General features: G+C 44.0%; 1 protein-coding gene across 1 annotated transcript in view; it reads right to left on the bottom strand.

Moving 5' to 3' along the window:
• The window catches only part of LOC121573353 (hydroxysteroid dehydrogenase-like protein 2), a 33690-nt gene that overhangs the window by 2568 nt on the left and 6690 nt on the right, over positions 1–24432 (bottom strand). Inside the window, exons 2-9 of the mRNA XM_041885256.2 lie at positions 24155–24318; positions 23690–23788; positions 22952–23066; positions 14596–14699; positions 8384–8482; positions 7966–8160; positions 4918–5133; positions 169–297 (exon numbers count right to left, since the gene is read on the bottom strand). Coding sequence (XP_041741190.1) covers positions 169–297; positions 4918–5133; positions 7966–8160; positions 8384–8482; positions 14596–14699; positions 22952–23066; positions 23690–23788; positions 24155–24318 — 1121 coding nt within the window. The remainder of the gene's footprint in view (positions 1–168; positions 298–4917; positions 5134–7965; positions 8161–8383; positions 8483–14595; positions 14700–22951; positions 23067–23689; positions 23789–24154; positions 24319–24432) is intronic.

The following is a 24432-nucleotide window of genomic DNA, read 5'->3' on the forward strand; positions in this document are numbered from 1 at the left end:
CCAACAGAAAACAGAAGAGTCATATACACTAGGAACCAAATGTTGCAAAATGGTTTGCTATGGTGAATACGATCCAGGTACTGGCAGGTATTCCCTCCCCGTTTCAGTTCTGTTTTCATCCGTTTGGTGCCTAATGAACGCGACCCAGCTATCCAGTCAGTCACTAACCTGCAAACATCTTGGTGAAGTCAGCACTGTCCATGGTCATGACCACGTCGGCTTTGACTGGGGGCTCTCCGCTACCTGCACTGCCCCCTGCGTTCTTCATGTCAATGAACCATACTCCTGCATGCTCACCTGGAACACACAGACACACGCTACTATAGACTCCCCCAACACACCAACAAAATGGAGCCCACTGACAGTCCATCAACACAAAACATTAATGACTTTCAGAGTAGCCTGCATTCTCCCCCAAGTGTAATGAAACAAGGGAGTAGAGTAAGTACCCATTACGGCCACGTTCCCATTACGGCCACGTTCCCATTACGGCCACGTTCCCATTACGGCCACGTACCCATTACGGCCACGTTCCCATTACGGCCACGTTCCCATTACGGCCACGTTCCCATTACGCCCGCGTTCCCATTACGCCCACGTACCCATTACGCCCGCGTTCCCATTACGCCCGCGTACCCATTACGGCCGCGTTCCCATTACGGCCACGTTCCCATTACGGCCACGTTCCCATTACGGCCGCGTTCCCATTACGGCCGCGTTCCCATTACGCCCACGTTCCCATTACGGCCACGTTCCCATTACGGCCACGTAGCTACCCATTAAAAGCCCACTTCCATCTTTGAATTCAAACAAGTAAAAAAATCAACATTTTCTGCTGTTTGAATGTTTCAACCAGTTCATGTGGTTATTACATCCATAACAGTTTGTATTCTAAGCCAATCAGATGTTTTATTATTACGTTATTGACAGTTCTGTGTAAGTTCCCACTACTGGCCAATTTCAAAGCTGAAAAAAAATAAACTTGTGTGGAGGCGACTATCAGATAAACACATTTAATATTTTGAGTACATGCTCAGATAAGTGATCATAAAATTAAGAGATGCATGTGCTGATATGCACCAAATACTAATTAATGCCCATGAAATATGCAATTTCTTGCCAATTGAAAATGTGGGTTTTTCATGCTAGCAGTTGTGCCTGCATGTGACAGTCACAGTAGCAACACCTGGTGAGCTTACATTTAAAAATGCATTTTGTCTTATTTTATACTGTGAATTGATCTGATTAAAATCCCCATTAGCAACAGATGTGTGCATCTATCAGTTCCACATACATGTCAGTACATACACGCAACAAGTAGGTCACATGGGGGAGAGGCGTTGTGCCGTGAGGTGTTGCTTTATTTGTTTTTTGAAACCAGGTTTGCTGTTCACTTGCGCTATATAAGACGGAAGGGAGTTCCATGCACTCATGGGTCTGTATAATACTGTACGTTTCATTGAATTTGTTCTGGACCTGGGGACTGTGAAAATACCCCTGGTGGCATGTCTGGTGGGGTACATGTGTGAGTCAGTGCTGTGTGTAAGTTGACAATGCAAACAATTTTGAATTTTCAACACAATGTTTCTTATAAAAACAATAAGTGATGCAGTCAGTCTCTCCTCAACTCTTAGCCAAGAGAGACTGGCATGCATAGTATTTACATCAGCCCTCTGATTACAATGAAGAGCAAGACGTGCCGCTCTGTTCTGGGCCAATCGCAGCTTAACTAGGTCTATCCTTGCAGCATTGGATCACACGACTGGAGAATAATCAAGATCAGACTAAACTAGAGTCTGCAGGACTTGCTTTGTGGAGTGTGGTGTCAAAAAAGGAGAGCATCTCTTTATTATGGACAGACCTCTCCCCATCTTTACAACCATTGAATCTATATGTTTTGACCATGATAGTTTACAATCTAAGGTAACACCAAGTAATTTAGTCTCCTCAACTTGTTCAACAGCCACACCATTCATTACCAGATTCAGCTGAGGTCTAGAAATTACAGAATGATTTGTACCAAATACAATGCTCTTAGTTTTAGAGATGTTCAGGACCAGTTTATTACTGGCCACCCATTCCAAACAGACTATAACTCTGTTAAGTGACTTAATTAGCTGTGGTTGCTGATACGTATATGGTTGAATCATCAGCATACATGGACACACATGCATTGTTTAATGCCAGTGGCAGGTCATTGGTAAAAATAGAAAAGTAGAGGGCCTAGAGAGCTGCCCTGCGGTACACCACACTGTACGTTTGACATTAGAGAAGCTTCCATTAAAGAAAACCCTTTGAGTTCTATTAGATATTTTAGATTTGGAAAGGCACACACCTGTCTATAAGGTCCCACAGTTGACAGTGCATGTCAGAGCAAAACCCAAGCCATGAGGTCGAAGGAATTGTCCGTAGAGCTCGGAGACAGGATTGTGTTGAAGCACAGATCTGGGGAAGGGTACCAGAAAATGTCTGCAGCATTGAAGGTCCCCAAGAACAGTGGCCTCCATCATTCTTTAAATGGAAGAAGTTTGCAACCACCAAGACTCTTCCTAGAGCTGGCCGCCCAGCCAAACTGAGCAATCGGGGGAGAAGGGCCTTGGTCAGGGAGGTGACCAAGAACCCGATGGTCATTCCGACAGAGCTCTACAGTTCCTCTGTGGAGATGGGAGAACCTTCCAGAATGACAACCATCTCTGCAGTACTTCACCAATCAGGCCTTTATGGTAGAGTAGCCAGACAACTGGTAGAGCACGGTGCTTGTAACACCAAGGTAGTGGGTTCGATCCCCGGGACCACCCATACACAAAAATGTATGCACGCATGACTGTAAGTCGCTTTGGATAAAAGCGTCTGCTAAATGGCATATTATTATTATAAAAGGTACATGACAGCCCGCTTGGAGTTTGCCAAAAGGCCCCTAAAGGACTCAGACCATGAGAAACAAGATTCTCTAGTCTGAATGGTGCCGGAGGAGATGGCTGCCGTTTTTACAGCCCTCTAACCAATTGTGCTAATATGTGTTTTTTCACATTATTTGTAATTTATTTTGTACATAATGTTTCTGCCACCGTCTCGTCTGGATATCAGGACAGCGATTACTCACCTCGTATTGGACGAATATTTTTTTCTTCAACGAGTCGGATGCGAAGTATATTCTACAGACACCCGACAAGGCCCAAATCCCTGTCATTCGCAGGAGAAAGAGACGGAGATATCGTGGACGTAGGTCGTGGTGCCTTGTAAGGATCCGACGGCGAGCGAGCAAGCTGCCTCTTCCATCAATCCCATTAGCCAACGTTCAATCATTTGAAAACAAATTGGACGACTTAAGATTACGGATATCCTACCAACGGGACATTAAAAACTGTAATATTTTATGTTTCACCGAGTCGTGGCTGAACGACGACATGGATAACATACAGCTAGCGGGCTATACGCTACATCGGCAGGATAGAACGGCTGACTCCGGTAAGACAAGGGGTGGCGGTCTGTGTGTATTTGTAAACAACAGCTGGTGCATAACATTTTTCATAGCTGTCTATTTACCACCACTAAGATTGCTTATGGCCTTATACAGCTCATTGAGTGCAAACAGGAAAACGCTCATCCAGAGGCAGCGCTCCTAGTGGCCGGGGACTTTAATGCAGGGGAACTTAAATCCTAATTGTTAAATGTGCAACCAGAGGGAAAAAACACTCTAGACCACCTTTACTCCACACACAGAGACGCATACAAAGCTCTCCCTCGCCCTCCATTTGGCAAATCTGACCATAACTCTATCCTCCTGATTCCTGCTTATAAGCAAAAACTAAAGCAGGAAGCACCAGTGACTCGGTTAATAAAAAAAATTGTCAGATGAAGCAGATGTTAAGCTACAGGACTGTTTTTGCTGCACAGACTCCCCAGATACAGGTGTGCCAAGCATGTAGCGTCATACCCAAGAAGACCTGAGGCTGTAATCGCTGCCAAAGGTGCTTCAACAAAGTACTGAGTAAAGGGTCTGAATACTTATGTTAATGTGATATTTAAGTTTTTTATATTTAATAAATTAGCAAAAACTTTGCTTTGTCATTATGGGGTATTGTGTGTAGATTGATGAGGGGAAAAAACGATTTAATCCATTTTAGAATAAGGCTGTAACGTAACAAAATGTGGAAAAGGTCAAGGGGTCTGAATACTTTCCGAATACACTATAAGTTACTTTGAGCTTGGTATGATCTGTGCCAGGTGCTGAATCCAGTATCTCAGAAACGGCCGCCCTCCTGGGCTTTTCACGCACGACAGTTTCTAGGGTTTACCGAGAATGGTGCGAAAACAAAAAACACCCTGTCAGCGCCAGTCCTGTGGGCGAAAACAGCTAGTTGATTAGAGAGGTCGAAGGAGAATGACAAGAATCGTGCAAGCTAACAGGCGGGCCACAAACAGACAAATAACGGCACAGTACAACAGTGGTGTGCAGAACGGCATCTCAGAACGCACAACTCGTCGATCCTTGTCACGGACGGGCTATTGCAGCAGACGACCACACCGGGTTCCACTCCTATCATCACCTGGAACATGACAGCGAGTTCAGTTTACTCGAGTGGCCTGCACAGTCCCCAGACCTCAACCCAATCGAGTATCTTTGGGATGACATGGAACGGGCTGTTCGCAGCATGAATGTACCGCCGTCCAATCTGCAGCAACTGCCTGATGCCATCGTGTCAGCATGGACCAACATCCCTGTGGAACGTTTCCAACATCTTGTAGAATCCATTCCCCGAAGAATTCAGGCTGTTCTGGAGACAAAGAGGGGTCTGACCCGGTACTGGATGTGTGTACCTAATAAACTGTCCGGTGAGTATATTCACCATAATATTCACTATATGTTCACCATTACAAACAACATTCATACGATGCTGAAAATAAGTTTCTTACCAGACAGGTCGAACTTGTAGACTCCTCCAGTGGATTTGACAATGTCAGGGTTGAGGACTCCCTTGATGATATTGAATGTTTCCGCTATGGGTCCACTGGTGGCCCACGCAGCGCTGGGTTTGTCACCCTTTACCACTGGGATGACAACCTGATCCCCCATGTTCTGCACCAGAGCCTCAGCCTCATCCAGGAAGAAGTCCGGGAGCAGTGCATTACCTGTGGTCACACAGAGACACACCATTACCATAACCACCCGGTACAGCCAGAAGAAGACTGGCCACCCCTCGGAGCCTGGTTGCTCTTTAGGTTTCATCCTAAGTTCCTGCCTTCCAAGCAAGTTTTTCCACTCTGCAGACCAGGCAATTACATTGATAGATGATACAATCTATCTGCAATATTAAGCTGATCCATTCCCCCAAAAAAAGAGAGAAAAAATAAATAAATAAACATTTAACGAAAAATGTAAAAACATAAAAATATCAAAGAAAGAAATTTACAAAAAAAAAAGTTTTTCCACTCTGCTTCTGCATCATTGCTTGCTCTCTGGGGTTTTAGGATGTGTATCTGTAAAGCACTTTGTGACAACTGCTGATGTGAAAATGGCTTTATAAAATAAATGTGCTTGATTGATTGATTACCACATCTATGCTCTGTGGACACCATAACCACACCATCTTTAAAATGATCGAGAGTCTAAGATGTTGGGGTGGAGTGGAGGGGAGCTGACATATGGAATTGTTTTAAGATGGTCATATCATGGATCATTTAGATGTTTGATTTTGAACTTTAGGACCCCTTTACGTATCAAAAGAATATATATATAAAAAATATATTTGATAATATTGAATTTGACCTTAAGTACCAAATCCCAAATGTTTTGGGTAGGCACAAAACTACCTCCATACTTTCAATCATTTTAAAAACCGGTCCTGGTTACCGTCAGACGAGTCCCGTGACACCAGTGGGGGTCGTAGAACAAGATGGAGACCACCATCGTGTTCGTGAGAGTCGGATCTTTCCACAGAGTGGTCATATTCAAACTGATTTTCGGGACATCTCATGGTCTGACACTGACCTCTGTAGCTCGGTCACCTTCCACTAAAGATGATTGGAAGGCCGCCATAGGCGGATGCGGTGGATTGAGACGCATCCAATGCAAAAACACAGGTATCTCTAGCTTAAACTGACTGATTTAGATGGGGATTTTTTTATTCTGTAATTTATATTGACGCACCAGTGCATCAATAGACTCTAGGGAGTTATTAAAATGACACTAGAGATCAAGTGGAAGGACTACTTCATCAGGCTGTTATGTAAAATTATATGTTTAACCTCACATCACTGTGCACATACAGTTGAAGTCGGAAGTTTACATACACCTTAGCCAAATACATTTAAACTCAGTGTTTCACAATTGCTGACATTTAAACCTAGTAAAAATTCCCTGTCTTAGGTCAGTTAGGATCACAACTATTTTAATAATAATAATAATAATAATAATATGCCATTTTAAGAATGTGAAATGTCAGAATAATAGTAGAGAGAATGATTTATTTCAGCTTTTATTTCTTTCATCACATTCCCATTGGGTCAGAAGTTTACATACACTCAATTAGTATTTGGTAGCATTGCCTTTAAAATTGTTTAACTTGGGTCAAACGTTTCGGGTAGCCTTCCACAAGCTTCCCACAATAAGTTGGGTGAATTTTAGCCCATTCCTCCTGACAGAGCTGGTGTAACTGAGTCAGGTTTGTAGGCCTCCTTGCTCGCACACGCCTTTTCAGTTCTGCCCACACATTTTCTATAGGATTGAGGTCAAGGCTTTGTGATGGCCACTCCAATACCTTGATTTTGTTGTCCTTAAGCCATTTTGCCACAACTTTGGAAGTATGCTTGGGGTCATTGTCCATTTGGAAGACCCATTTGCGACCAAGATTTAACTTCCTGACTGATGTCTTGAGATGTTGCTTCAATATATCCACATAATATTCCCTCCTCATGATGCCATCTATTTTGTGAAGTGCACCAGTCCCTCCTGCAGCAAAGCACCCCCACAGCATGATGCTGCCACCCCCGTGCTTCACAGTTGGGATGGTGTTCTTCGGCTTGCAAGCAATCCCCTTTTCCTCCAAACATAACGATGGTCATTATGGCCAAACAGTTCTATTTGTGTTTCATCAGACCAGAGGACATTTCTCCAAAAGGTATGCTCTTTGTCCCCATGTGCAGTTGCAAACCGTAGTCTGGCTTTTTTATGGTGGTTTTGGAGCAGTGGCTTCTTCCTTGCTGAGCAGCCTTTCAGGATATGTCGATATAGGATTTGTTTTACTGTGGATATAGATACTTTTGTACCTGTTTCCTCCAGCATCTTCACAAGGTCCTTTGCTGTTGTTCTGGGATTGATTTGCACTTTTCGCACCAAAGTACGTTAATCTCTAGGAGACAGAACGCGTCTCCTTCCTGAGCGGTATGACGGCTGCGTGGTCCCATGGTGTTTATACTTGCGTACTATTGTTTGTACAGATGAACGTGGTACCTTCAGGCGTTTGGAAATTGCTCCCAAGGATGAACCAGACTTGTGGAGGTCTACAATTTTTTCCTGAGGTCTTGTCTGATTTATTTTGATTTTCCCATGATGTCAAGCAAAGAGGCACTGAGTGTGAAGGTAGGCCTTGAAATACATCCACAGGCACACCTCCAATTGACTCAAATGATGTCAATTAGCCTATCAGAAGCTTCTAAAGCAATGACATCATTTTCTGGAATTTTCCAAGCTGTTTAAAAGGCACAGTCAACTTAGTGTATGTAAACTTCTGACCCACTGGAATTGTGATACAGTGAATTGTAAGTGAAATAATCGGTCTGTAAACAATTGTTGGAAAAATTACTTGTGTCATGCACAAAGTAGATGTCCTAACCGACTTGCCAAAACTATAGTTTGTTAACAAGAAATGTGTGGAGTGGTTGAAAAACGGGTTTTAATGACTCCGACCTAAGTCTATGTGAACTTCCGACTTTAACTGTACGTCTACACTAGGTCTACTGTACCTGGAGCGACGGCGTATATGTCAAAGTCTTTAATGCCCTCGGTCTTCAGAATTTCCTCGTCGATAACAAAGTTCCCGGTGTAGCTGGGAGGCTTACTGAAGATGGCGTAGGCTGCGTCTGACATGATATCAACTTTACGACACTGCTTTCCCACCTCCGCGCCCCCCAGCATGTCCATAGCAGCAGTCTGGATGGCTGGAGGAGAGGGTGCAACATTCAGGGAAGAAATAACGTTTTATAATTAGTTTTATTCGATTACTTCAAAATACATATGTATTGCACATAGGAAGTTATTTAGAAAGCAACTGATAGGATTCCAGATGACAAAGTGACATTTAACTGGCAAACTAGTCTGCTCATGTCTACTCTGGGTCATTAAAACTGGTTATACAGTGGAATGGCATCGTTCAACACGTACCCGTCTTGGGCCATAAGGCATTGACAGCAATGGACCCTCTGAACTCCTCAGCCATGCCCAGAACACACATGGACATGCCATACTTGGCCATTGTGTATGCTAAAGGGAACCATCAAAAAAAAGAAGAACAGGTTAAAACACAAGTCGGTGATTTTGAAAACAAGATCTTTCTCGGTGCATAGAAAACATAGAGGGTGAGTCCCAACAATCTCTCCTTTCTCCTGAAGTGTACACTTGTTCACTACATCCCACAAATCTAAAAGCATTGGATTGGTGGAGGCATGGGCTAGAGGGAGTTTCCACCATATTTCTTATACCAGCCATTTTCCTTTTAAAATCAGTGAAGGGGGGGGCGCTGTTGGAAGCCAAGGATGTAGCACGCGTCTCCCTATCGCTCCTGAGTTAGTGACCAAATTTATATATTTAACTTAGCAAAATTGCATACATTTCTGTTTGCCCAGGCGTCTGAAGAGACCCATAAACAACTCAGTTCAAGTTTAATAAATTCAAATTCGTAATGACATCAACCCGGCCAAAAAACAGAGTCTGCAAGAGCAGGCCGCAACAAGCCTGCAACTTCTCCCGACTCACCCCCGCCACCGAACGCTGCCAATGCCGACCCCACGGAAACACTGACTGTGGAGATGCTGCAATCCGTGATAGGCACCCTCAAAACCGACATTTTCGGAAAAATTGACTGTCTCTCTACCAATCTCAGGTCAGAGATATCAACGATCAAAGACGAGCTTAAAAAATCTATCGAGAGTATACAGAATAAGCTCGACGCACATGGGGTGACTTTATCGGATTTGGAGCGAGGTGCTACAGACCACAGCACTCGCATTAGCGAGCTAGAGGCTAACGTCGGCTCATTGACAACTAGGGTGGCATTCCTCGATAATAGATGCGAAGATATGGAAAGTAGAATGCGGAGGAACAACATTTGTCTACTGGGAATACCGGAGGGGAGTGGAGGGCCCAAGGCCCACGGAGTACATGGCCCAGCTACTTCAGGAGCTACTCGGGCTAGAGGAGAAGCCATTGCTAGACCGGGCTCACCGCACTCTGCGTAGCCGACCCAGGGATGGAGAACCCCCACGACCATTTGTCATCAGGGTGCATTTCTTTCACGTCCGCAACGACATACTGAGAAGATCGGGAGAAGCATCCCCTCTTCTACATAAGGGTAAAAGAGTCTCGATATTTGCGGACTACACAACAGCTGTGGCTAAGAGGCGGGCTAGCTTTGGAGCTGTGAAACGCCAACTACACGCCTGCCCGGGCGTGAAGTTCGGCCTCATCTACCCTGCGGTTTTGAGACTGACTTTACCGGACGGCTCCATGCACAGATTCGAGGACCCGGCTATAGCGGCAGATTTCATCAACAAGAACGTGAAAGCGGCTGTTGTACCGCATGGTGTGTAACAAATGGTTGGCTGGCTGGTCTTCCTAGCAGGCTAGTTAGCAGGCCGAATGGGTGACTAACGAAGCCATCTTTGCTGGGTTCATCGACATATGAATGTCATTCTCTTTTTTATCTCTTTATTTCCAGCCCAGGTTTGCCGCCTCTAATGCCAATATCTGGGGGTCTGCATGGCTGTTTCAGTTTGTTCATTTACCATCTGCGTCGAGGTTAAACCTCTCTTAATCGAGGATAATTTTCCTTAAACTCTGTTGGGGACCATTCTATCCATGTTTGGCTTACTCTAGTTAAATGGTCACTAATCTTAGGTAGCACAGAGTTAGAGTTATCATGCTTAGCTCTAAACTTTCTTTGTATTTAGGGTTTTGCTTGCATCTCATTTGGGGAGATGCTTCGGCAAGGGCGGGTGTGAGGGAAGGGTTTGTTCACTCTCTATTTGTATATAGTTTGTATATGTTTTTTGTGCCTCTTCGCTTGTTTTTGTTTTTTACATTTGCGCTTTTAGGTTCAACTAAGATCTTCAGTTTACATTGTACCTTGTCCTTTACACATCCTCTCTCTCTCTTAAGATATGACTCAGCCTAGTGTAGCCCATACTGCTGGAGGGAATGGCTTTAATTTTCTTACTTGGAACTGCAGGGGCATAAATAACCCAGTTAAACGTAGTAAGGTGCTACACCATCTTCATCATTTGAAAGCTCACATCATCTTTCTTCAAGAAACTCATCTGAAGGTATCACAACACTCAAGTCTTAGGTGCAGATGGGTGGGTCAGGTGTTCCATTCCTCATTTCAGAGTAAGGCGAGAGGGGTGGCTATTTTACTTCACAGATCGGTACCTTTTACATGTTCTAAGGTGATCGCAGATCCCCATGGTAGATATATAATTGTCAGTGGTAGGCTGCTCAATACAAAGGTTCTTCTTGTTAATATCTATGCTCCTAACTGGGACAATGGTGATTTTTTCAAATCGGTTTTCTCTACACTCCCAGATATGTCCACCCATATGTTGATTTTAGGAGGTGACTTTAACTGTTGGTTAGACCCACAATTGGATCGATCCTCCACTAAACCTACCACCTTATCAACCTCAGCTAGAGTTGTTCGAACCTTTATGTCTGAATTCGCAATCTCAGATCCTTGGAGAATGGCTAATCCAGCTGGGAAAGCATATTCTTTTTTCTCATCGGTTCACCACACTTTTACGCGCATAGACTACTTCCTTGTTGATGACCGGCTCCTCCACTCCATATCTTCATGTTCATATAACCCAATTGTTGTATCTGACCACGCCCCTGTTACTATGGAAGTAGCTTTTCAAAATGTAGACAATCAGCGACCGCCTTGGCGACTAAAAACTCAACTGCTCAGTAATGAACACTTTGTCAATTTTGTTTTGAGTCAAATCGACTTTTTCATGATTACAAATAGAACCCCAAACATCTCTGCGTCTACTCTCTGGGAAACTTTGAAAGCTTATATCAGAGGTGAAATTATCTCCTACACCGCACATGAGAACAAATTGAAAAGGAATAGGTTATCTATGTTAACACGCTGTATTGCCCAATTAGATGACATTTATGCCGTTTCACCATCCCCGGATATTTATAAGGAACGTTTAACTCTGCAAGCAGAATTTGACACACTATTAACAGACCAGGTTACTGAAATGCTTGTCAAGTCTAGGAGCACTTACTATGAACAAGGAGATAAAGCCAGTAAATTATTAGCTCACAAGTTACGTCAACTATCATCATCATCTCAGATTACAAAAATTCGTACATCATCTGGGATATCATTAGATCCTGGGGGGATCAATGAGGAGTTCAAGAGATTTTACCAGTCTCTATATACCTCTGAAAGTAAAGCGGATACACTGGAATTGGATGATTTCTTCCACTCACTTTCTGTGCCTTCGGTCGGCCGGGATTTGGTTAAAAAAATTAGAGCAGCCGATCACTGTTGAAGAACTGTCTAACGCTGTCAAATCCCTTCAATCTGGGAGAAGCCCAGGGCCTGATGGCTACCCGACAGAGTTTTATAAAAAGTTTATCACCAAAATAGCCCCTATTCTAATTGAAATGTACAATGATGCATTTGTAAATGGTGCTCTCCCACATACTCTCACTCAAGCAACCATTTGTGTTATTCTTAAAAAAAACAAAGACCCTCTTGACTGTGCATCATACCGTCCAATTAGCTTGCTAAATGTGGACTATAAAATTCTAGCCAAAATTCTGGCAACGCGGCTAGAAACAGTCCTCCCATCAATTATCTCTCCGGATCAAACAGGATTTATAAAAATAGACACTCATTCTTCAATCTCCGAAGATTATTTAATATTATATACAATCCTTCTATCGACAATACCTCTGAAGCCATTATATCCCTGGACGCGGAGAAAGCGTTTGATCGGGTGGAATGGAAATACCTTTTTACACTCTAAATAAATTTGGCTTTGGCTCCAAATTCATGACCTGGATAAAACTTCTGTACTCATCCCCCCAAGCCTCTGTCAGGACTAATAACACTCAATCAGATCGCTTCCCTTTGCAAAGATCGACACGTCAGGGTTGCCCTTTAAGTCCCTTACTGTTTGCCCTCGCCATAGAGCCACTTGCAATAGCACTTCGCTCCAACCCCCTCATCAAAGGCATAGTCAGATACGGGCACGAACACAAACTGTCTTTATATGCAGATGATTTATTAATATACACATCCAATCTTTCTGTCTCTGTCCCTGCTGCCCTTGCCACTTTCGCATCCTTCGGTCACTTATCAGGGTATAAACTAAATCTCAGTAAAAGTGAATTGATGCCACTTAACATGGCTGCAAAAAAATCCCCTTTACATAACTTGCCATTTAAAATAGCTCACAGTAGTTTTATTTATCTCGGGGTACATGTCACAATTAGGTTTGAAAACCTTTTTCAAGCCAACTTTGCTCCTCTCTTAACCCGTACTAAGGACGATTTGGAACGGTGGTCTTTGCTACACCTCTCCTTAGTTGCTAGAATTAACTCTATTAAAATGAATACTCTCCCTAAATTCTTATACCTCTATCAGTGCCTTCCAATATTTCTACCCAATACATTTTTCAAAAAGATCGACGGCCTAATTCTACCCTTTATATGGGACAAAAAGCCTCCTAGGATGCGAAAACAGCTCTTGCAGAGGCCCAAACCAGACGGCGGTCTAGCTCTACCAGATTTCAGATTCTATTATTGGGCCGCTAACCTTAGGATCATTCAGTACTGGTTGCAGAGCAGAGTGATATTCCCACCCCCCAACTTGGCTGGAGATGGAGGCTGCCTCGTCTACACCGGCATCATTGTCTTCCCTCGCTCACTCCTCTATTACAGGCCCTTACTCCTCCTTCACCAATAATATATGTGTCAAAACAACATTGAAGATCTGGAATCAATTTAGACGCCACTTTGGGTTTCAAACAACCTCTTCCTTGGCTCCGGTAGCCTCAAACCCAGCTTTTCCCCCATCTATGATTGATGGTGCTTTCTCAACATGGTCTAATCTCGGTATTAAAAGATTCAGAGACCTGTATACTAACAATACATTTAGTACCTTTCAACAATTATCAGCTAAATTTGGTCTCCCCAGACATCATTTTTTTAGGTTCTTACAAGTCCGGAGTTATGTCCGCAGCATAGATCCAGGATTCCCCAACCTTTCTGGTGGAACACAGTTCGACACATTTCTCACCCCACTTCCTAATCAGAAAGGCACATTGTCAATAATCTATAGACAAATTTGCTCACTACAAGCCATCTCATTAAACAATATCAAATCCTCTTGGGAGGAGGAACTGGGTGAGGAAATATCTGATGAACTATGGGAAGGGGCACTCAAAAAGGGTACATAGCTCTTCTATTTGCGCTCGACACGGCCTCATCCAATGCAAACTCATTCATAGGGCCCACTGGACCAAAGCAAGACTATCAAAAATTTACAAGGATGTGAACCCTAATTGTGTTCGATGTAACCAGTCCCCTGCTAATCATGTGCACATGTTTTGGTGCTGCCCATCTCTTGTTGGTTTCTGGAAAGACATCTTCAACACACTCTCAGAATTAAGCGGCACACAGATCGAGCCAGACCCTCTCATTGCATTATTTGGAGTTTCCTTACCCACAATACAATTGACCAAAATGAATAAGGATGTAATTGCCTTTGTCACGTTGTTAGCGAGACGATTAATTTTACTTAGATGGAAATCCTCTGCAGCCCCTTCTCATGCTCTTTGGATTAAATCTATTTTGAATTGCATAAAGTTGGAGAAAATAAAACAGACACTCAATGGGTCTGTAGACAAATTCTATGCAAAGTGGGCTCCCTTCTTTTCTTATGTTAAAAGAATACATTTCCCTGCAGTTCCAGAGTGATGTATATTTATATATTGGTGATGTAAGAAGCCTGGTATGTGCATATACGACATCTCGGATGTTAAGGACGGTAATAACTGTGCTAGCTGACCTATAACAACTGGATCAAAACAGATATTTTTCCTATTTTTTTTTTTTTGTGTTTTATCTTATTTATGTATTCAATGCCTATTTTTTCTTTCATGTCTGTCTCTCTATGTTTTGCTGTATCGTTGTCTTCAAATTGTTGTTCCATATTCATACCAAATAACTTTCAAGTGCAATTATTTACTAAATGCTGGTACTGAAAATTCAATAAACAAAGTATTAAAAAAAAAAAAAAATCAGTGAAGGGAAGTGCACACTTTGGGAAGAAGGCCTCAGCCAGACAGCGATGAAGCCTTCCTTACCTGAGTGGTTTTTGAACCAGATGGGGTTAAGGTTAAGCGGTGGGCTGAGGTTGAGGATGTGAGGGTTTTTACTCTTCAACAGATGTGGGATGCACAGTTTAGACCTGGGAAAACAATTCAGAAATACATTATTCAGAAAGGCTTCTTCAGGAGGGTTCAACCAATATACAGGTAAAAAATATTAAAAGCATGCTCACGTCAATCTAAAGTCAGAATAAAAAAATAAAATAAAAAAAGCACAAATACATTGAGACAAAATTAACTTGGAAAAAGACAGAAGTGTTTATTAGTCAAGTTGACAAAAAAAGTTTATTGCAAAGACATTTTCAACCATTAGGTCTTCATCAGGTTGAAACATTGTCGTCGGATGGAGTTCTGCCTCTGTAACCTGTCGTAACCTGGGAATTGATTTCATGTACTTCAGTGGTGTCCAGATTGACATGGCACACAATTGCTACTGGTTTCCACACAGAGCAAGAAGCATGTCTTCCAAGCAGAAACTACGAAGTTACATGATTGGGGTCCAAGTGCGGCGGTCTTCTCTGCCGTTGCTCCGGTACAGCTAGCCCCTGGTAATCCTCCGGTACAGCTAGCCCCTGGTAATCCTCCGGTACAGCTAGCCCCTGGTAATCCTCCGGTACAGCTAGCCCCTGGTAATCCTCCGGTACAGCTAGCCCCTGGTAATCCTCCGGTACAGCTAGCCCCTGGTAATCCTCCGGTACAGCTAGCCCCTGGTAATCCTCCGGTACAGCTAGCCCCTGGTAATCCTCCGGTACAGCTAGCCCCTGGTAATCCTCCGGTACAGCTAGCCCCTGGTAATCCTCCGGTACAGCTAGCCCCTGGTAATCCTCCGGTACAGCTAGCCCCTGGTAATCCTCCGGTACAGCTAGCCCCTGGTAATCCTCCGGTACAGCTAGCCCCTGGTAATCCTCCGGTACAGCTAGCCCCTGGTAATCCTCCGGTACAGCTAGCCCCTGGTAATCCTGCTGATGATCTCCTTTTACAGGCTGTAAGAAGAGCTCAGATGGAACAGCCAGAGGAGTTAAGGCTGTTGGAATAACTCAGATGTGGTGGACCGAAAAAAAGTAACAATCAAATAACGAAAAATTAAATAAAAAGTAACACAATAAAATAACAATAACGAGGGTATATACAGGAAGTACCAGGTAATAACGAGGCTATATACAGGAAGTACCAGGTAATAACGAGGCTATATACAGGAAGTACCAGGTAATAACGAGGCTATATACAGGAAGTACCAGGTAATAACGAGGCTATATACAGGAAGTACCAGGTAATAACGAGGCTATATACAGGAAGTACCAGGTAATAACGAGGCTATATACAGGTACCCAGACAACGTGTGAGGGTACAGGTTAGTCCAGGTAATACGTCCACGTGGGTAGGGGTAAAGAGACTATGCATAATAATAAACAGCGAGTCGCAGTAACGTAGGGGGGGTCAATGCAAATAGTCCGGGTGGCCATTTGATTAACTGTTTAGCAATATTATGGCTTTGGGGTAGAAGCTGTTAAGGAGCCTTTTGGACCTAGATTTGGCACTCCGGTACCGCTTGCCGTGCAACAGCAGAGAGAATAGTCTATGACTAGGGTGGCTGGAGTGTGTGACAATTTTTAGGACCTTCCTCTGACAGGAAGCTCGGGCCCCAGTGATGTACTGGGCCGTACCCACTACCCTCTGTAGCGCCTTGAGGTCGGATGCCGAGCAGTTGCCATACCAAGCAGTGATGCAACCAGTCAGGATGCTCTCTATGGTGCAGCTGTCAAACTTTTTGAGGATCTGAGGACCCATGCCAAATATTTTCAGTCTCCTGAGGGGGAATAGGCGTTGTCATGCCCTCTTCACGACTGTCTTGGTGTGTTTGGACCATGATAGTTTGTTGGTGATGTGGACACCAAGGAACTGGAAGCTCTCAACCTGTTCCACTACAGCCCCGTCGATGTGGCTGGGGGCGTGCTCTGCCCTCCGTTTCCTGTAGTCCAGGATCAGCTCCTTTGTCTTGCTCACATTGAGGGAGAGGTTGTTGTCCTGGCACCACACGGCCAGGTCTCTGACCTCCTCCCTTTAGGCTGTCTCATCGTTGTCAATGATCAGGCCTACCACCGTCGTGTCGTCTGCAAACTTAATGATGGTGTTGGAGTCATGCGTGGCCAAGCAGTCGTGGGTAAACAGGGAGTACAGGAGGGGACTAAGCACGCACCCCTGAGAGGCCCCTGTGTTGAGGATCAGTGTGGCAGATGTGTTGTTACCTACCCTTACCACCAGGGGGCGGCCCATCAGGAAGTCCAGAATCCAGATGCAGAGGGAGGTGTTTAGTCCCAGGGTCCTTAGCTGTGATGAGCTTTGAGGGCACTATGGTGTTGAACGCTGTAATCAATGAATAGCATTCTCACGTAGGTGTTCCTTTGGTCCAGGTGGGAAAGGTTAATGTGGAGTGCAAAGGAGATTGCGTAATCTGTGGATCTGTTGGGGCGGTATGCAAATTGTAGTGGGTCTAGGGTTTCTGGGATGATGGTGTTGATGTGAGCCATGTCCAGCCTTTCAAAGCACTTCATGGCAACAGACGTGAGTGCCACATGGCGGTAGTCATTTAGGCAGGTTACCTTGGCCTTCTTGGGCACAGGGACTATGGTGGTCTGCTTAAAACATGTAGGTATTACAGACTCGGTCAGGGAGAGGTTGAAATTGTTAGTGAAGACACTTGCCAGTTGGTCAGCGCATGCTCCGAGTACGCATCCTGGCAATCCGTCTGGCCTTGCAGCCTTGTGAAAGTTAACCTGTTTAAAAGGTCTTACTCACATCGGATACGGTGAGCGTGATCACACAGTCGTCCGGAACAGCTGGTGCTCTCATGCATGGTTCAGTGTTGCTTGCCTCGAAGTGAGCATTGAAGGCATTTAGTTTGTCTGGTAGGCTCGCGTAACTGGGCAGCTCGCGGCAGGGTTTCCGATTGTAATCTTTAATCATTTGCAAGCCCTGCCACATCCGACGAGCGTCAGAGCCAGTGTAGTAGGATTCGATCTTAGTCCTGTATTGACTCTTTGCCTGTTTGATGGTTAGTCTCAGGGCATAGCGGGATTTCTTATAAGCATCCGGATTAGTGTCCCACTCCTTGAAAGCGGCAGCTCTAGCCTTTAGCTCAGTGCGGGTGTTGCCTGTAATCCATGGCTTCTGGTTGGGGTATGAGGTCACTGTGGGGACGACATCATCGACGTACTTATTGATGAAGCCAGTGACTGATGTGGTGTACTCCTCAATGCCATCGGATGAATCCCGGAACATATTCCAGTCTGTGCTAGCAAAACAGTCCTGTAGCTTAGCATCTGCATCATCGGACCACTTCCGTATTGAGCGAGTCACTGGTACTTTCCTGCTTGAGTTTGTGCTTGTAAGGAGGAATCAGGAGGATAGAATTATGGTCACATTTGCCAAATGGAGGGCGAGCTTTGTACACGTCTCTGTGTGTGGAGTAAAGATGGTCTAGAGTTTTTTTGTTGTTGTTGTTCTGGTTGCACGTGACATGCTGGTAGAAATTAGCTAAAATGTATTGATGTTTTTTTAAGTAAAAAGGGTTTAAGTTTCCCTGCATTAAAGTACTAGGAGCGCCGCTTCTGTGTTCATTCATTCAACATTCTCGTTTGCTTATGGCCTTAAAGCTCGTTGAGTGCAGTCTTAGTGCCTGCATCAGTTTGTGGTGGTAAATAGACAGCTACGAAAAAATTGATAAACTCTTGGTAAATAGTGTGGTCTACAGCTTATCATGAGGTATTCTACCTCAGGTGAGAAAACACCTTGAGACTTCCTTAATATTAAATTTTTACATTTTAGTCATTTAGCAGACGCTCTTATCCAGAGCGACTTACAGTTAGTGAGTGCATACATTATTTTATATTTATTTTTCATACAGCCCCCCCGTGGGAATCAAACCCACAACACTTAGAGATCGCGCACCAGCTGTTGTTGACAAAGAGACACAAAAACCACCACCCCTCGTCTCACCGGAGGTTGCGGTTCCATCTGTCTCACCGGAGGTTGCGGTTCCGTCTTGCTGAAAATCCAGCCAACTGTATATTATCCATGTCCTTGTTCAGCCACGACATAAGATATTACAGTTTAAAATGTCCCATTGGTAGGATATTCTGGAACGGAGCTCATCCAGTTTATTCTCCAGTGATTGCAGGTTCGCCAGACGGACGCCGACAAATTCTCACCAAGCACCCCGGATCTGCACCCCTGTATCAGTTTCTCCTCTTCATGCGAATGACGGGATTTGGGCCTGGTCCGGGAGGAGCCGTATATATTTTGCCTTCTGATTCGTTAAAAGAAAAAATATTCGTCCAGTCCAGGGTGAGTAATCGCTGTTCTGATGTTCAGAAGCTATTTTTCAGTCATAGGAGACGGTGGCAGAAACAAAGTAGCAAACGCCGCGAAAAAAACACAGAATAGCACAATTGGAGCCCGTAAAACGGCTTCCATCCCCTCCGGCTCCATTGCTACTTCCAGGTCAGTGATCGGGTGTTGCTACGCTCCCATCCGTACTTAAAAGCTGAAAGGTTATTCTCGGCCAAGCTTGCTCCTACGGCAACGACCAGATGGTCCCTCTGAACTACCGAGCGGTGAAGGAGGACACAGGTGAAGATAAGAAGTTTACATACACCTTAGCCAAATATATTTAAAGAGAATGATTTATTTCCGCTTTTATTTATTTCATCACATTCCCAGTGGGTCAGAAGTTTACCATACACTCAATTAGTATTTGGTAGCATTGCTTTTAAATTGTTTAACTTGGGTCAAACGTTCCGGGTAGCCTTCCACAAGCTTCCCACAATAAGTTGGGTGAATTTTGGCCCATTCCTCCTGACAGAGCTGGTGTAACTGAGTCAGGTTTGTAGGCCTCCTTGCTCGCACACGCTTTTTCAGTTCTGCCCACAAATGTTCTATAAGATTTTGGCTGATTTCTTTTGATTTTCCCATGATGTCAAGCAAAGAGGCACTGAGTTTGAAGGTAGGCCTTGAAATATATCCACAGGTACACCTCCAATTGACTATCAGAAGCTTCTAAAGCCATGACATCATTTTCTGGAATTTTCCAAGCTGTTTAAAGGCACAGTCAACTTAGTGTATGTAATCTTCTGACCCACTGGAATTGTGATAGTGAATTATAAGTGAAATAATCTGTCTGTAAACAATTGTTGGAAAAATTACTTGTGTCATGCACAAAGTAGATGTCCTAACCGACTTGCCAAAACTATAGTTTGTTAACAAGAAATGTGTGGAGTGGTTGAAAAACTAGTTTTAATGACTCCAACCTAAGTGTATGTGAACTTCCGACTTCAACTGTATGTGCGTTGTCCATGTCTCACGCCTTAAGGCTCATTACCCCTTGGCTGAGGAATTGGAGGAGATTGAGCAGCGTAAGGTCCTGAATATCTTCGAAGAGGAAAGTGATGGAGACTTTTCTCGGATTCCCAGACCCAGAAGTCTCACACTTTAAGGCCCGTTACCCCTCAGCTGAGGAGAGTGAACACCGCAAAGTCATGAATATCTTAGAGGAGGAAAGTGAGGAAACTTTTCTCGGTTTCCCAGACCAATATGTGCCTTCCATGGCATTGGTCGGATTTTCCAGGGGGTGTGTGATGGCCCCAAATTTGTCTGAACCGTCTCAGTGCTTCTCCTCCCAAAGGGGCGCGTCCCCTTTAATTCCCTATTAAATAGCCAGCATCAGCTGCGCAAACGTTGGGGTGCAAAAGAGGAAGTGGTGCAAATGAGGAAGTTTCAACCCTCAGTTCCGAAGCTCCTTTACTCCGTTTGTTTCGTTACATTTAAAAAGTGGGCTTTATAGCCGCGTCGCAAGAGGATCGGATCTACTCATTTATATTGTTGGACTACTTATCTCCGTTGGTCTCCGCCGTGGCCTTTCTCCGCTGGAGATCTGTTTTGGCGGATTGGATTGACTGACTGTCCCACTGACTACAAACGGTATTTCATTAGTTTTAACGTGATTTACGCCGTGTTGGTTTATGTGTAGGTGAAGACTACTGAGATTTCTGATAACCTTTATTGTGTGTGGAACAGGAGTTTATTGCAATCTGATTGTATGAATGAGACCGGTGTTACACATTACTTTATGAATGGACAATCGCGTGACTGAGGTCAGTTGGGTACGGGACATTTACAAGGTGAACCTAAGATATTATTTTGAGATTATTGTGATGTTATTGTGTATGATCATTTATTTTGGTAATACAACCAACGCAAAAACAGTTGTTTTGAAGTTATTTCTAATGTTTTGAAGGGTTTATGGAAAGTTTATTTTCCTTGGTGTAGACTTCACTGACATATGTGACCAACTCACAAAATAAAAGGAGAAATCAAACTTTTCTCTGGTAGGCATGACGTACCTGGCACCCCTACTAACCTCAAGTCAAGTCAAAACAGTTACAAGCTGATGTCCCTGTATTACAAAGGTAGTCAGCTGATATTCCTGTATTACATATAGTGAGGGAAAAAAGTATTTGATCCCCTGCTGATTTTGTAAATTTGCCCACTGACAAATAAATGATCAGTCTATAATTTTAATGGTATGTTTATTTGAACAGTGAGAGACAGAATAACAACAAAAAAATCCAGAAAAACGCATGTCAAAAATGTTATAAATTGATTTGCATTTTAATGAGGGAAATAAGTATTTGACCCCCTCTCAATCAGAAAGATTTCTGGCTCCCAGGTGTCTTTTATACAGGTAACGAGCTGAGATTAGGAGCACACTCTTAAAGGGAGTGCTCCTAATCTCAGCTTGTTACCTGTATAAAAGACACCTGTCCACAGAAGCAATCAATCAGATTCCAAACTCTCCACCATGGCCAAGACCAAAGAGCTCTCCAAGGATGTCAGGGACAAGATTGTAGACCTACACAAGGCTGGAATGGGCTACAAGACCATCGCCAAGCAGCTTGGTGAGAAGGTGACAACAGTTGGTGCGATTATTCGCAAATGGAAGAAACACAAAAGAACTGTCAATCTCCCTCGGCCTGGGGCTCCATGCAAGATCTCACCTCGTGGAGTTTCAATGATCATGAGAACGGTGAGGAATCAGCCCAGAACTACACGGGAGGATCTTGTCAATGATCTCAAGGCAGCTGGGACCATAGTCACCAAGAAAACAATTGGTAACACACTATGCGTGAAGGACTGAAATCCTGCAGCGCCCGCGCCCCCTGCTCAAGAAAGCACATATACATGCCCGTCTGAAGTTTGCCAATGAACATCGGAATGAGTCAGAGGAGAACTGGGTGAAAGTGTTGTGGTCAGATGAGACCAAAATGGAGCTCTTTGGCATCAACTCAACTCGCCGTGTTTGGAGGAGGAGGAATGCTGCCTATGACCCCAAGAACACCATCCCCACCGTCAAACATGGAGGTGGAAACATTATGCTTTGGGGGTGTTTTTCTGCTAAGGGGACAGGACAACTTCACCGCATCAAAGGGACGATGGACGGGGCCATGTACCGTCAAATCTTGGGTGAGAACCTCCTTCCCTCAGCCAGGGCATTGAAAATGGGTCGTGGATGGGTATTCCAGCATGACAATGACCCAAAACACCCGGCCAAGGCAACAAAGAAGTGGCTCAAGAAGAAGCACATTAAGGTCCTGGAGTGGCCTAGCCAGTCTCCAGACCTTAATCCCATAGAAAATCTGTGGAGGGAGCTGAAGGTTCGAGTTGCCAAACGTCAGCCTCGAAACCTTAATGACTTGGAGAAGATCTGCAAAGAGGAGTGGGACAAAATCCCTCCTGAGATGTGTGCAAACCTTGTGGCCAACTACAAGAAACGTCTGACCTTTGATTGCCAACAAGGGTTTTGCCACCAAGTACTAAGTCATGTTTTGCAGAGGGGTCAAATACTTATTTCCCTCATTAAAATGCAAATCAATTCATAACATTTTTGACATGCATTTTTCTGGATTTTTTTGTTGCTATTCTGTCTCTCACTGTTCAAATAAACCTAACATTAAAATTACAGACTGATCATTTCTTTGTCAGTGGGCAAACATACAAAATCAGCAGGGGATCAAATACTGTTTTTCCCTCACTGTAGGTAGTCAACTGATATTCCTGTATTACAAAGGTACTAAGCTGATATCCATCAGACCCGGTATTCAAACTGGCAACCCTCCGGTTGCTGGCTCTCTTCTAACCGCTAGGCTACCAATACCAATGCTTAAGAGTTTTCTAGAAGAAATCAAGACTGCAAATAGCACACAATCAAAAGGTTACATAGATGTAGGCCTAGTTGACCCAGCCATCCTGTTTAGTATGTTTTGGTCAATGAACTCACGTCAGATAGGTTCCTCTGAGGTTGACCCCCAGCATAAGGTCCACTTTTTTCATGGGCGTCTCCAGGGTTCCCGTCAGGTTAATGGCACTGGCATTGTTCACCAGGATATCAATACCTGGACACAGACATATCATGTTAAAGGGACATTTTATTCAGAAATGAAAGTCTGTCAGATGTTTTTCAGACCTCCAAAAGTAGACTAATTTCAAGACGAGATCACGTCCCACGACATATAGATCCAGCTATACACCTAAACCACAATAAATATAAAATAAAATATAAAATATAAGCACAGTTTAATCTCATGGACAGATCTACGTAAACATAACTGGTACAGTAGAATTGGTCAGGAAAGAACAGAACGTGTTGGCTAGCGAGCAGCAGTAGTTCCGATGTTCCGAGTTTTTCGTCACTTATTTAAATTTGGACAAATCACGATTTCGCAGGTATTAGCATATTTTGAATTTGGGAAGGGGATCATTCGGCCTGTAACTTGCAGAGAGGGTGGAGCTCCTGGTTCTAGCAGAACTTCATCCCTTCTAAAAACGTATGGACCCAGAACTTTAATGGAGCAGACAACCAATTACGCAATACTTTAGTTCTGTGTTAACCGATATTAAACACCGTCTAATTGACTGATTATCTTGGTTATTCTGTGCTTATCGTTTCCATTCATTTGGGGCTTGTTGTGTTGTTGTTGTTGTTGTTGCTGTTGTTGTTGTTGTTGTTGTTGCTCACCTCCAAACATCTGCACGGCCTGTTCCACTGCATCTCCAATCTGCTTCTCATCTCTGACGTCTACGATACAAGGCAACGCTTTGCCTCCCAATGCCTCGACTAGCAACACACACAGGAATAAGCAACACATACCAATGTACTTATTATCACATACTTCAGCAGTCGTGAAGCTCAAGAATGTAAACTGGGATGGACTAAAGGGTGAGAAACATGTCAAATGACGGTCAAAACTGTGAACATTTCGTGTTTTACATTTACATTTTAAGTCATTTATCAGACGCTCTTATCCAGAGCGACTTACAGTTAGTGAGTGCATAAATTTTTCATACTGGCCCCTCCCGTGGGAATCGAAACCCGCAACCCTGGCGTTGCAAGCGCCACGCTCTACCAACTGAGCTACAGGAGGCATTTTAAGCTTAAAGCCATAATAAACAAAACAAAAAGCTAAAGTCAAGCTGTACTCACTTTCTTCTGCAGCTGTGTAGATGGTTCCAGGTAGTTTGGGGTGGGCCTGTGCGGTTTTAGCGGCTATGACGACATTGGCACCGTCCCTGGCAGCTTTAAGTGCGATGGCTTTCCCAATCCCACGACTTGCCCCTGTAATGAACAGGGTTTGTCCCGCTAGCTTTCTGTAATTCACACACAGCAAAGGAATAGGTTGTTCTGCAGGCTAGGAGGCTAGGAGACTAGGAGACTAGGAGGCTAGGAGGCTAGGAGGCTAGGAGGCTAGGTTCAGGACTGTT

The sequence above is a fragment of the Coregonus clupeaformis genome, chromosome 9 (genome assembly GCF_020615455.1).
Source record: "Coregonus clupeaformis isolate EN_2021a chromosome 9, ASM2061545v1, whole genome shotgun sequence".
Classification (NCBI taxonomy): Eukaryota; Metazoa; Chordata; class Actinopteri; order Salmoniformes; family Salmonidae; genus Coregonus; species Coregonus clupeaformis.